This window comes from Tachysurus fulvidraco, chromosome 25 (assembly GCF_022655615.1).
Source record: "Tachysurus fulvidraco isolate hzauxx_2018 chromosome 25, HZAU_PFXX_2.0, whole genome shotgun sequence".
NCBI classification, from domain to species: domain Eukaryota; kingdom Metazoa; phylum Chordata; class Actinopteri; order Siluriformes; family Bagridae; genus Tachysurus; species Tachysurus fulvidraco.
In genome coordinates this window covers 7084051-7098664 of record NC_062542.1, presented here as the reverse complement: position 1 = coordinate 7098664, position 14614 = coordinate 7084051, and the positions used below count along the sequence as shown (strand labels likewise).

The 14614-nt window shown below is 40.4% G+C and overlaps 1 protein-coding gene across 3 annotated transcripts in view; it reads left to right on the top strand.

Annotated features, from left to right (window-relative positions):
• Nucleotides 1-14614, top strand: part of galnt1 (UDP-N-acetyl-alpha-D-galactosamine:polypeptide N-acetylgalactosaminyltransferase 1) — a 114942-nt gene that overhangs the window by 79880 nt on the left and 20448 nt on the right. For all 3 annotated transcript variants that reach the window (XR_007139545.1, XM_027172066.2, XM_027172041.2), the window contains one exon: nucleotides 10908-11074. Coding sequence is in view for 2 of the 3 variants with exons in the window: in XM_027172066.2 (XP_027027867.1) it covers nucleotides 10908-11074 (167 nt within the window). In the remaining variant the exon portion in view is untranslated. The remainder of the gene's footprint in view (nucleotides 1-10907; nucleotides 11075-14614) is intronic.

The following is a 14614-nucleotide window of genomic DNA, read 5'->3' as shown; positions in this document are numbered from 1 at the left end:
GTGTGTATGAGTGTGTGTATAAGGTGTGTGCGTGAGCGAGGGAGTGTGTGCGTGAGTGAAAGTATGTTTGAGTTTGTGTGTCTGTGTGTGTATATGTTTGTGAGTGTTTGATGATGCAAGTGTCTCCCTGGCATCTGTCTTTGTGTGTGTGTATGTGTGTGTGAGTGTGTGTGTAAGAGTGTGCATTGGCTCGACTCCCAGCCGTGATTTCTGACTGATATTTAAACACGGCTGATCTGCATGCAGGTGGTAAATAGTGCATTTGAGCACAGTCGAGTAGAAAAGGTCAAACGATTGTGTTTGCTTATGTAAAGCAGAGATGCCAACATCCTCCATTTAGCCAGAGAATTATGAGTTTTGACCCCTTGCTCCAGTGATGACGATACCTGAGACTTCTGAAAAAGATGCTTTTGGAACACAAAGCACCAAATCCAGTTCAGCACAGGGTCTGAATGTGCACTTATTCCTTTCACTTTTCACTCACTTGATATGAGAGAGTTTATGAGCTGAATCTCCCTGGATCTGGGGGAGGGCTTGAGTTTTCTTTTTCATTTCATTTTTTAAAAGTAAATAAATGATCTGGCCTGATTATGAGACGTTATTAATCTTTGTATCTATTCATTTTCTGTAGCAATTTATCCTACACAGGATTACAGGAAACATAAAGTCTGTCCTCAGAGACTCTGGCCACGAGCTGATGGACACTCTGGATGGGGTACCAAGCCATCACAGGGTGCAACCATACACACACACACACACACACACACAGACAATTTAAAGATGCCAATCAGAATACAAGGCATGGTTTTGGACTGGGGGAGGAAACCGGAGCCCCAACGGATTCAATCCCCTTGACGTTGGAGTTGTTTAAAAACCAGTTAAAGATCGGTCACTATCTTACATGTGGATGTTGACAGTTTATTATGTGAAGTATCATTTGGATACTTGGGCCGACCTGCAGACCAGACCAGACATGTACACAACACTGTTCTTTTTTTTTACAAGATTTACGCTCAGCTTGTTGCATGGAAATCTAAATACGAGGCCAGTCCATGTGTTTTATACTCTAAGCCTGGATCCTCCCTGTCCACACTGGGGTTTTGTGGTAAAATTGTGTTGTTTTTATTTTCTTTTTTATTCTTAACAATATTGGCACCTCTGATATAGGCCAAGGATGTTTTTTTATGTGTGTGTTTTGTGGAAAGGAAGAAGTGCCACCAAACACTTAGAAAGGGATTTGTTTTGGGGATTTTTTTTTCCTTAAATTTTTTTTTTAAACCAGTGTTGTTTGAATTTGAATTTCCAGCACCAACGAAATAGCGTCATAGTGTGGATAAGGTAAATAAGCTTATTTTTAACACCATTGTTTTATGCCATCCTGTGATTGTAAAATTCCAGCTCCAATCATTTTTTCCACTTTTTTTTATTTCCATCTGCTTCGGTCACCCTTTAAAATAGAAGAGTGCAAACACAGCATTCGTCTGTGCAAGACATCGAGCTGTGTAGAATTGCTCTACGACTGACTTCTGTGTGAACATGCAGTAACTTGGTCTACACTGTAGGATAATTGGATCAATTTTGGTGTCCGAGTGATCGCCAAATGCTTTCGGTCTTAAATTTTCATCCTCCACGATTGCCCACAAGCCTGTCTACTATCTCTTCGTCTCAAATCGAATCGCAGTCAAGTGGAACCCGTGCCATCCGCCATTATTAACTGCAAATATTAAATAATGTTCAATATGTGTGTCTCCCTGCCTGTGATGCAGGGATCAGCAGTATGTGTGGTGTAGTAATTCTACCTACATCTGGATGCCTTGCGTTAAAGATCAGCAGGCGATGGACTGAATAAAGGTTAATGTTTAGAGAAGAATCACAGCTAGCTAATAGCTGTACAAGTCCCCATGGACTAGCGTATGCGTTAAGCCAGCCATAACACCCCCCCACACACACACACACACACACCGACAATTGAACAAACTTAACATTAGCTACGTATAAAGAGATTAACAGGAGACTTTGCTTACTCTTACCCTCATAAAGAGGCACTGACTGTGTACAAAGATTGTGAAAGCACTTCAGGTGCATGAGTACTGAGCTCTGACGTCCTTTCTACTCGTTTGTGTGTCAAGCGAATTCTCGCCAAAGATTAAAGAAGTAAAAAGCCGTACAGTATTTCATGTGTGAACTGAAAATGTGTGTGCGTTCCTCTTTTAAACTCCAGCGGCATGCTCTAAGCTTAATTACCACAGGATTTGACTCTGATTTGTCTGCTCAGATTTGTCCGCTCCATTTGTTTATTCGTTTCAGCCGATCAGAGAGAGAGAAAGGCGACAGCTCAGACACTTTGTCCTTGAGAAGTGGTGAAAAAGTTTTGTAGGTGTGCAATCAAAGTGCTCCTGGCTTTATTTTCCTCACAATTTGACTCCTGTGGATGGCCTCGAAAGGCGGCGACCATGGAAACTAGTTTGCCATGACAACAGGGTCACAAGGGCTTCACTTGCCAAGAGAGGCAAGGGCTGTCTCTGCAAGTTGGCTTAATGATCTTTCCCATGGCGCACACCTCAAAAGTGAGGTAAGCCTTCTGTAGTTCCTAATTTCCTGAAACGCTTCGCCCCCAGGTTGAAACGTGAAGAGTTGAGCACGCACACTGGTCTCATTATTATTATTATTATTATTATTATTATTATTATTATTGTTCTGACACCAGCAGCTTGAACATGTTTGCTTGCACAGCTGAAAAAAATATCTAATGGAAGTATTATAGAGGCCATACATCAGTGTCACGGCACAGATCCAGTGCAGCCGAGCACACACCAGCTCCTACCAGTGGTCTCGGGTTCAGTATCACGGTGCGCTTCCTGTCCACATGACAGCTTTTACATGACCAGTTTGACCTGCAAACCCTGCTCTGTTTCAATCTGCCGGTGTGAAAGCACCCGAGTTGTGTGGACCACCTGCAGTCACGTCCTGAATCTCATAACACTACTTTGTTTGTACAAGAATTTGGACCTTTTATTTTTCACTACGACATTATTAATTCTCCGAGCTAAATTGGATTTCGCTTTAGTCTCTGCTTTTTGAAGGAAAGATAATCGCTGCTACTTCGTTCCAAGCGGTGAAGCTTCATTATTTGTTTTGTTGTCTCTCTGTATATATTTGCATTAAGGCTGTACTTTATATGAATATTAGATGGGTTCAAATGTTTTATTCCATTTTGTGCATTAACCAGTAAATAGGAACTAAATGGGCAGTTTGACAGCTATTTTTAAGCCATTCTACAAGGTATATAATGATTATTTATTTATAGATCTCTGCTTTTGCTTAGATTTTTTTTGTCCCCAGTATTAGGGATGATTTGTTGTTTTGAATAATGACTGGTTTGTTTTGTTAATTAGATGGTGGGTTTAATTGTTTCACTGATTGCTTGACTCAGTTGGAAGTTAGTGGATTTTTTGTCAGTTGGATGGTTGGTTAGTTGTTCTCTGGCTGGTTGATTTGTTTTTTTGGTTTGTTGGTAGGTTATTTTGTTCTTTAGTTGTTTAGGTGGTTTGCTGGTTGTTTTTGTTCTTTTGGTGTTTGGGTGGTTTGCTGGTTGTTTTTGTTCTTTGGTTGTTTGTCTGTCTATAAATCTTACTCGCATAAACAAATTTTGCTTGTTTTTATTCCCGCAGTTACCCAGTGTGTGCATTTCTTTCTTTTTTGGACCTACTGTCACTATCTGTTATCAGTATAGCAAGTCAAACAATGACAGGAAATGGTACAGTAGTCCCACAACAAAACTGATAAAATATGACTTATGGCTATATCTTCAGCTTTATAAACACTATGAAGCTTTTGCTGCAACAACATTGGAGTGGGAATCATTGCACAGAATGATGGTCACCATCGAGAACAGCAAAAACACCGCATTCTGAGAGAGAGAGGAGAGTTAGTGTGAGAGAGAGAGAGAGAGAGAGAGAGAGAGAGAGAGAGAGAGAGAGTGAGTGAGTGATATCTTTGCTTTCTTTATTCTGGGATTTGATTGGTTGGTTATTTGCTCTTCTTTGTGTATTTGCTTTGTATAGCAGTTGGTACATTATGAATGTTATGTCATATACTATAAGACAGTGACAGAGTAAAGCAGCCGTGGTTATTTGTTGAGTCGACATGATGAAATATAGGCTTTACTGTAACGTGTGTGTGTTTGTGTTTTAGGTGAAAATAGAGGACATGCTGTTTTGAGATGTGTGAGGAGATGAGTGGGCAAAAGAGGTCACTTGTGTGTGTGTGTGTGCGTGTGCATGTGTGTGTGTGCATGTTTGCTTGCTTGCTCTTTTCAGCCCCAGTATTTTTGCTGTGGTGCAGTATGATGTCACTTCTCTCTCAAGGATTTCAATAGACACTGATGTAAACAAAGCAGAAGTGTGAATCTGACACTGAGACTAAAATTCTTTACTTCGAAGCTATTTGATTGAGAATTTACATTAACAAGTAATCGTAATTCCAGATTATGCAATAGGAAAGCACTGCTTTATCAGAGGAAGAGTAGACTGACTTATGTTTTTTCCACCAACCAAAAATAACAGTTACCAGAAATATGAACTTGTTGCTAAATTCAAACTCTAAAGTGTTTGTGCCCTTGAGAAAAAAAATACTCCATTTGAGTGATGAGATTCGGTGTTCTGTCCTCGCAGTAGATCAACAGTGAGCAGCTCATATTTTTCCTTTTAGCATATTTTATATGATCATAATTGTGATGAATGAATCCTACCGATGCTCGGCAAACAGATAAAGCCGCGAAAGTCTTCACAGGCACAATGTGAACAGGGCTTTAAGTTATGGCCATGTTGTTTTCTTATCTTTATCTGAAAATTCAATAATTATCTCAGCTGCCATTCAGAGCACAGCACATGTACACACACGTTTTATTTTGCTTGTTTTTTTTAATGATTTATTCTTAGTTCATGTTATAACTTGTTACAGTAAGTCCTTAACTAGTATCTAGCAGCTATAGACAATTTGTAACCAGCTTCTGGTATTTTCTCACTGTATTGATACACATGCACATGTGTCACATCAATCTGGCCACACCTTCTCCATATTATTTCTCGCAGTGACTACGAATAAGAGTGAAGACAGCAGAGCGCATGTGATCTGTGACAGAGATATACACGGTGAATGTTATATCCAAATGCCAGTTTCCCTCCAAAATGTCCAAAAAAGAAGAAAAAATTTTCGAACGCTAGCATGCTAGACTGCTGAACGTTGTTACTATGGCAACCAGTAGTCGGAACGCCCCCTGCGACTTCATAGTGCAGCGAGCGGCGACTCGTTGAGATAAAATCAAGCGACTTCACGCAGTCGTCTGTCGCCAGGAGAGTTTCATGTTAATACGGTGACAGTCATCCACACACGCTAATTAATCCACCTAGTAAAAATTGTTCTGCTCAGCCACATCGTGCCTCGGCGAGTGTGTGTCATGCTGAAGGTCAAGTTTTCTCCTCACACAATTTTTAATTGGTTTATGTGAAGCCTCCACCATATGTTATTCATACAGAAATGATGTGAAGGAAAATGCTGAAAAGGGAAATGCATTATAATGCACTCCTTTTATAAAGTAATCACCCTCTGACTGAACATTTGTATTCATGAGTCATAAAACAAAATTAATTCTTTGTAGTCGATTCAGACGTCTTGTCCATTACCGACCTAGACGTTTTCTAGACCTCATAAACCCCACCACCACCACCACCACCCCTAAAAAAAAAAAAACGCTTAATTTTCATCTTTGATTTTTCTGCTATTTGAATTTGCCGTGAGGAAATTGCAGGAATATGTGCTCTTGTTGTGCGTCTGTGCACTTTATTAATGCATCTGAGGTAATTCAGGTATTTTTGTGTAACATCACATTTCCATCAAATCATTTTGGTATTAGTTTAACACCTCAGGCTCTTAATGGGAAATTGTAGCTCAAGGTACAGCGTCTCTCTCTCTCTCCCCTCTCTTTCTCTCCCCCCCCCCCCTCTCTAGCAGCCACTAAATAAGGTGTCCTTCTTTGGTGGGAATCAATCACTGTTTCTGCAAATTACACATCAAACTCCATGCTCTCTCTCTCTCTCTCTCTCTCTCTCTCTCTCTCTCTCTCTCTCTCTCTCTGTGTGTCTGTCTCTCTCTCTCTCTCACACTCTCTTTCTCACTTGCTCTCTGTGTGTGTGTGTGTATATATGTGTGTGTGTGTATATATATATATATATGTGTGTGTGTGTGTGTGTGTGTGTGTGTGTGTGTGTGTGTGTGTGTGTGTGTGTGTGTGTGTGAGAGAGAGAGAGAGAGAGAGAGAGAGAGAGAGAGAGAGAGAGAGAGAGAGAGAGAGAGAGGAAACATACATTAAAGGAGATCAGATATCAGGGCAATAAGATATCCCAGTCAGGAAGTGATTGTAAAATAGGAAAAGGAGGATGGACCGAGCGAAGAGAGTGAAGTGAACATCTGAGCATCAGTCTCCTTCCATTATCTGCCCAATCTATCTTATCTTCTGTCCCTCAAAGAGTCAGTGTAGATTTTATTGTACATTTATAACAAGCCAAATTAGGATTTATGGTCAGTGCAGCTCTAATTACCCGTGCACACACACTTACACCGTTAGTGTGAACGTCTTGAAAATTCATGCCCTGAATATACACTATGCACAATGTTTAGATAATTGTTTGTGTATTTTTGTGTCTGTTTGTAGGGTTTTTGTATAAATGCAGTTACATTTGTATTGTGTGTGGAACTTTTGAACAGTTTAATTCTATCTGCACTATTTGCTTTGGCAACAAACTGATTTATAACATTCATGCCAATAAAGCACTAAACTGAGAGACAGAGACAAACAGACACAGACAGACCGATATGAGGCATAGAGACAGACAAAACAAACAGGTGGATCCACAAACGGTCAGAGACGGACAGACACACAGAAAGATAGCCAGACACATTCAGGAATACAAGTAAACACAGACAAGTCGACATGCTGACACAGAAATACTACGAACACACCTACAGTGGGCAGGAAGTCACACAGACGAGCATGGCATGCGCATATACACAGACACATGCTTTAATATATTATATGGATGCATGTGTGCAACCGGAGACATTTCAGAAACTTAGAGAGGGAGATATTTAAGGGTATGGGAAATGAAAGTTCCATTCTTGGCTTGTTAGGAGACGATGGCTAAATCTCTGAGCTGCAGTTTAATCAGTGCGGTAACAAGAGGCCGTCCAATCAGACGCTTCGGCTACTAATTACCCTGCTGTGAGGGGCTGAGGAGTGACATCAGGTTAATGATTTTAACAGGATATGTGTGTGTGCGCGCGCGCGTGTGTGTGTGGTTTTTAAGACTGACAATAGGCTAATGAGTTTGAGGAGTATAGGGCAATGAGAGGACATAGTGATGGACTGCAACACCACTGTTTCACTTAATGAGAGGGAGAGAGAGAGAGAGAGAGAGAGAGAGAGAGAGAGAGAGAGAGAGAGAGAGAGAGAGAGAGAGCATTAAATAAAGAATTAACTGAACATTAACTGAAGAATTTTATTCACTTTGTTGGGTAATGAATTTGCACATAAACTAGTTTGGTAGATTATGGTATAATGGCTAAGAAAATACAATTTATAGACCTGTACAGCCTCCTTCTGCTTTTCTATTTATGTCCCTATATACTAATCCAATACACTGGACCTGAGAGATGTGCTGTTCAGACTGACACAAAAATGTTAAAGGAAGTAGGAAGGAAAACAGCACGGATGTCTCAAAATACTGTCTGCATATTAAAGGTCATTTTTTAAAGGGAGAGAAGGAAATCCAGTCACATATGGCTAGTATAACATGCATCTCATACGTCATACTACACACACACACACACACACACACACACACACACAGAGCAAGCTCTCCTTCAGACAGAAGTGATGAAGATGTTTGTGTCATGATTTGTTTTTCATGGTGACCCTAAGTCACTCCACTCAGTTGCAAACAGGAAGTAAGGCAGGAAGTCGGAGCGTGCAGACTGTTTTAGCTGTCCGTGTGCAACAAACACTCGCTTTCCTGTTCCTATCTCACACACTGGTACAGGATGCTGCACTTCCACAATCCCTTAAGATTTAATAAAAAAAACTCTCTCCCTGCACTTCTTTATCTCAAAACACAACTGAGTGGTTAACTGAGCTCAATGTATGTTTTCACTCAGACTGCCAAATAATCATTGTCCATGTTCCCAGTGTGTAGTGGTATATTGTGGTATACTGTGATGTAATTATAGTGTGTAGTGGTATTTATTAGTATACTGTGTACTAGTATACTAGTATATTAATATACTTATTAGTATACTTTATTACTTATACTGTGATGTAATGTTTATTAGTATACCGTGATGTGTTTATTAGTATACTGTGATGCATTTATTAGTATACTGTGATGTAGTGTTTATTAGTTATACTGTGATGTTGTGTTTATTAGTATACGGTGATGTAGTGTTTATTAGTTATACTGTGATGTAGTGTTTATTAGTTGTACTGTGATGTAGTGTTTATTAGTATACTGTGATGTAGTGTTTATTAGTATACCGTGATGTGTTTATTAGTACACTGTGATGTAGTGTTTATTAGTTGTACTGTGATGTAGTGTTTATTAGTAATACTGTGATGTAGTGTTTATTAGTATACCGTGATGTGTTTATTAGTACACTGTGATGTAGTGTTTATTAGTTGTACTGTGATGTAGTGTTTATTAGTATACCGTGATGTGTTTATTAGTACACTGTGATGTAGTGTTTATTAGTTGTACTGTGATGTAGTGTTTATTAGTATACCGTGATGTGTTTATTAGTACACTGTGATGTAGTGTTTATTAGTATACTGTGATGTAGTGTTTATTACTTATACTGTGATGTAGTGTTTATTAGTACACTGTGGTGTAGTGTTTATTAGTTATACTGTGATATAGTGTTTATTAGTATACTGTGATGTAGTGTTTATTTGTTATACTGTGATGTAGTGTTTATTAGTTATACTGTGATATAGTGTTTATTAGTATAATGTGATGTTGTGTTTATTAGTTATACTGTGATATAGTTTTATTAGTATACTGTGATGTAGTGTTTATTACGTATACTGTGATGTAGTGTTTATTAGTACACTGTGGTGTAGTGTTTATTTGTTATACTGTGATGTAGTGTTTATTAGTACACTGTGGTGTAGTGTTTATTAGTTATACTGTGATATAGTGTTTATTAGTACACTGTGGTGTAGTGTTTATTAGTTATACTTTGATGTAGTGTTTATTAGTTATACTGTGATGTAGTGTTTATTAGTTATACTGTGATGTAGTGTTTATTAGTATACTGTGATGTAGTGTTTATTAGTATACTGTGATGTAGTGTTTATTAGTTATACTGTGATGTTGTGTTTATTAGTACTTTCATACACACACACACACACACACACACACACACACACACACACACACACACACACACACACACAAAGAAAATTCACACCTTGAATAAACATTATGTATGTTATGTTCAGGTAAACAACTGAAATTATCAAAGTCAAATTTTTATTGTGGCTTTTGAGTGCTAAGAATTGGTTGCATGTAAGTGTGTATTATATATCTGTAGAACATTCAGGTTAATATACCAGCACTATTTGCTTGATCAATGTGATTTTTAGCATTCATGCCAATAAAGCACTGCCTCTCTGAACTAAGCCAGACAGAGACATCACATGGAGCAAACATTAATATTTTATTAGTTTGTAAACCTTAACCTAGTGGCCATTTGCATTGAAATTAGGTCCAAAATTCACCTTCAGCTAGATTTCTGGGGTTACAATTTTATGGCATTATTTTTATTATGTGTTTTAGATCGTGACAGATCGTCTAGACTAGACTAGTTTAGACTAGTAATTGGTCATCCTAGTAAAACAAAACAACAAATAAGTGTGTGTGGTGCAGCAGGTGGTACGATTCTGAAACAGCCAACATGACACCTAGTCATCATACACATATGTGCTTGCTGAGCATCCCATTCCAGATTCATGCTGTTATAATAACCTTCACGCATCTAGAAAGGCTTTTTACTAGATATTGGTAAGTGGATGTAGGGTTTTGGGATCGTCAGGCTCTGATACCGAGTGAGGAAGCCTGGGGGTCATTCGGCATGCTAATTAATGTTGAAGGTGTTCAGTGAGGGTGAGGTCAAGTTCCTTCACTCCACCCTTGGTAAACCATGTCTTCATAGAGCTCACTTTGCCCACAGAGGTATTGCTGTAATGCTGGAACTTTTTTTGTCTCATAGTGAAGGGAAACTGTAATGCTACAGCACATGAAGTTATTTTATACAGTGCTTCTATTTTTGTGGCAATAGTTGTATACATGTATACAAACCTTTGGCCAGGTAGTTTTTATAGTACCGCATCAATGTGTGAAGTGTTATATATCAAGCATTTTGTGAAAATCAATTGGAAATAGTTTTTCCTTTCTCTGGATGTTGGACCTTATTGGCATCTGTGAATAAAAAAAAGGCCCAGAGGATAAATCGGTTTGTTTCAGGCCCCTGGGCTATCAATTTGTCCAAGCTTGATTTGCGAATAATATGAGATCTTAACATCTAATAATGTGAGAAACTTGATTAAATAGTTGGTTAGAAAACCCTTTAGTGAAAAATATTAGAGAGATTTGAGTAGATCTTCCCCCCCAGTGTATAATATGATGCCTTCCCTAAAGAAGTGGCTTCATGGTAAAAGCACATTTGGTGCTCCAGAGGCTGCTGCATCTTGAACAGAATGTAGAGGGATTGCCAGTAACCCTGTACATGTTAAACATCACTGTTTACCAATAAAGTTCAATATCATACTGATTGGCTCTCTCGCTCTCTCTCTGCAGATGTAAAACGAAGGTGTATCCGGATGGCCTGCCACGCACCAGTGTGGTCATTGTGTTCCACAATGAGGCATGGACGACGTTATTGCGCACTGTGCACAGCGTCCTCAACAGATCCCCCAGACACCTGCTGGAGGAGGTGGTGCTGGTGGATGACGCCAGCGAGAGAGGTGTGTGTTTGATGGTTTGTATACACAGAGGGAGTCAATGGAAAAAAAAGGACTTTCATTTGAATATACTCAAATGTGTACCAGAGCCATGGGGATGTGACATGCTTTTGTTTCCAGGCCTAGGAGGAGAAGGCACTGTGTGTCTGTGTGTGTGTGTGTGTGCGTGTGCGTGTGCGTGTGTGTGCGCGTGTGTGTGTGTGTGCGTAAGAGAGAGTGAACAAGGCCTACATCTGGAGGAAAAAGATGGCTGGTGACCCATGGTGTGTTAACGTCAAAGCTGGAGTTTAGATGACAGATGAGAAAGAGAGTGATACACGGAAAGACAGACAGACAGACAGACAGACAGACAGAAAGAAAAACCACAGAGAGGTGAGAGAGAGAGTTGCAAGGACAGACAAACTGACACAGAGTTGGAGAGATAGACAGAGGATTAGAGAATTAAACAGAGAACACAGAGGCAGGACAGAAAGTCAGACCAAGAAAATGAAAGGATGAAAGAGAGAGAAAGGAAAACTTATGGGAGAATAGACAGAGAAGGAGGGACAGACAGAGGGTGAGAGAGTTAAGCTGGCTAGACAAATGCCCTATTTTAAACCCGATTTTTTCCCTCCGGTGATCGTGGGGGTTCCTGATTATACTCCTACAGTTTCCACTGTAGTGTGTGTGTGGGACTGTGTGAAAGAAAGAAAAAGAAAGAAGTATGAGTGAGTGTGTGAGTGCGTGCGTGCGTGCGCGTGTGTGAGTGCGCGTGCGTGCGTGAGTGTGTGCATACGTGAGTGAGTGAGTGCGTGCATGAGGGAGTGAGTGTGTGCGTGCGTGAGCGAGTGTGCGTGAGTGCGTGCGTGTGAGTGTGTGTGAGTGTGTATGAGTGAGTGAAAGAAATGACACTGTAATGTGTGTGGGAGTGTAAGAAAAAAGAGAAGAAGAAAGGAATGGCACTGAAGTTACTGTGAGAGAGAGAAAGAAAGAAAGAAAGAAAGAAAAACCACAGAGAGGTGAGAGAGAGTTGCAAGGACAGACAAACTGACACAGAGTTGGAGAGATAGACAGAGGATTAGAGAATTAAACAGAGAACACAGAGGCAGGACAGAAAGTCAGACCAAGAAAATGAAAGGACGAAAGAGAGAGAAAGGAAAACTTATGGGAGAATAGACAGAGAAAGAGGGACAGACAGAGGGTGAGAGAGTTAAGCTGGCTAGACAAATGCCCTATTTTAAACCCGATTTTTTCCCTCCGGTGATCGTGGGGGTTCCTGATTATACTCCTACAGTTTCCACTGTAGTGTGTGTGTGGGACTGTGTGAAAGAAAGAAAAAGAAAGAAGTGTGAGTGAGTTTGTGAGCGAGTGTGTGTGAGCGAGTGAGTGCATGCGTGCGTGCGTGAGCAAGTGTGTGAGCGCGTGAGTGTGTGTGTGTGAGTGTGTATGAGTGAGTGAAAGAAATGACACTGTAATGTGTGTGGGAGTGTAAGAACAAAAGAGAAAAAGAAAGAAAGGAATGGCACTGTAGTTACTGTGTGAAAGAGAGAGAGAGAAAGAAGGAGAAAGATAGAAAGAAAGAGATGGAAAAACAGATGAGTGACAGACAGAAACAGAAGAACAGACGGACACGGAGAGAAACCCTGAGGATCTCTGAGCTGTTTTGTTGTATTAAAGGGCTGAACTGTGTGGGTGCTCAGTGCATGTCCTTTTGCAGTCTTGAACTCTGGCCTATAACTTGATTTGACTGTGAGATCTGCAGGCATAATGAACGAGCCACGTGTCTCACTCATTCCCATACACACACACCCCCTAGTTCTAAGAACAGCAGGAGAATTGGAAGTAAAAAAAAAAAAAAAGGCCACTAGAGATTACCCCTGCCTGGGTATTTAATATTAAGGATGTCCTCTAGCCATGCTGACCAATTATACATTCAGATGTTGTTCCTCCTGGAGCAGCTATTTAAAGACGTATCCCAATTGCTAGAAAGCACAGCATCTGTTCATGCTATTCATTAACTTTATAGATCCTGTTGATATTTGAGAATAATGTCATCTCAGCGGCTGTGGGAACAGGTGACTTCTAATAGGAACCTGTACCTCTGCTCATTTATACAATTATCCCATCAGCCATTCATGTGGCAGCTGTACGGTGCATAGTCAAGCCGGTTCAGGTCAAGAAATTCAGTTAGTTTATACATCAGATACTAGAATAGGGAAAATCTGGTCTTATTCACTTTTATCATGGTCTGGTTTGGAATAAAACTGCAGGGATGTTCACACTCAAGAACTTCTAGAGGTTACACAAAATGGTGCAGGAAATAAACCATCCAGTTGGTGGTAGTTCTCAGAATCTCAGCCGCCTGAGCTTTTTCTAGTTATCCAGTTAATGTTCTCAGCTGATGGGAGTGGAACCCAACGGAGTGGTCTTTTACGCGTATAGCCGTATCAAGGTTCTCACCTTTTGTAGTTCACCACAGATGTAAGAAGTCAGTAGAGTTAGTGTAACCATCCTGTCAGCTCCGACCAGTCTAGCAGTCTCTCTCGCATTCACAAGGCATTTCAACCTGCATAACTGCTGCCGACTGGATGTTTCTTTTTTTCCTCTCTCATTATTCTGTGTGAACTCTAGAGACTGTTGGGTGTGAGTATCAGAAACACATGAAAATACTCAGACTAAGCCCATTCTGCATTTCATCCAAGTGTTCCGGTTTCCATTTGGCACCCAATAACATACCAGCAGGTAGATTAGCTATTCTAAATGAACGTGATGGATCCACCCATGGTTCCTGGGATTGGCACTGAATCCATCAAATTATCATACACTATTCTTTAAGAGGTTGCCTTAATCTCTCATGTTGCCAAGTAAATTAGAAATTAACAGCATCTCTCTCTCTCTCTCTCTCTCTCTCTCTCTCTGTCTCTCTCTCTCTCTCTCGCTCTGTACATCTGTGATTCCCCGGGGCTCGAGTAGCCTGGCCACCATTCCTTGACACGCTGTACCCATGATCCATGTGACCCTACATCACTTACGCACATCCTGCAGCGAGCCACACTGCTGCCAACATACTGACCCAGGGCAGTGGTCACAATTCTACACACAGAGCAGACACGATCATTATTACCTCCGAGGCACCTCCTACTTTTTCTGTTAACCCCTTAAACAGGGCTCTGTTTTCCATTCTAAAGAACACGGTACTGCGGCGTACATACAGGAGGATGAACGATTTATGATTTGTCAGAGTGCGGCATGGGGAAATCCCACCATGTCGTCATGAGTACGTTTTACTTCTGAGGTTAGGAAACAAATTGGATAGAAACACTCCCAGCTCTCAGGGAACAATCGAGGAAAAATGTTATGGCTAGTATCTAAGCTGCAGGGTTGCAGATCTGTTGCGGAACCAAAAATAGCTGATGTGTTGGGTTAAAGTGAAAACCTTTGTCTATGAGATTAGGACTGTATTATTACTACAGCAAATAATCCAATGAATCTTTATATCGAATTGGCTCAAATAGCTGAACAAAAATAAAGTATGTATTTGTGATCCCAAGGAAATATTCTTAA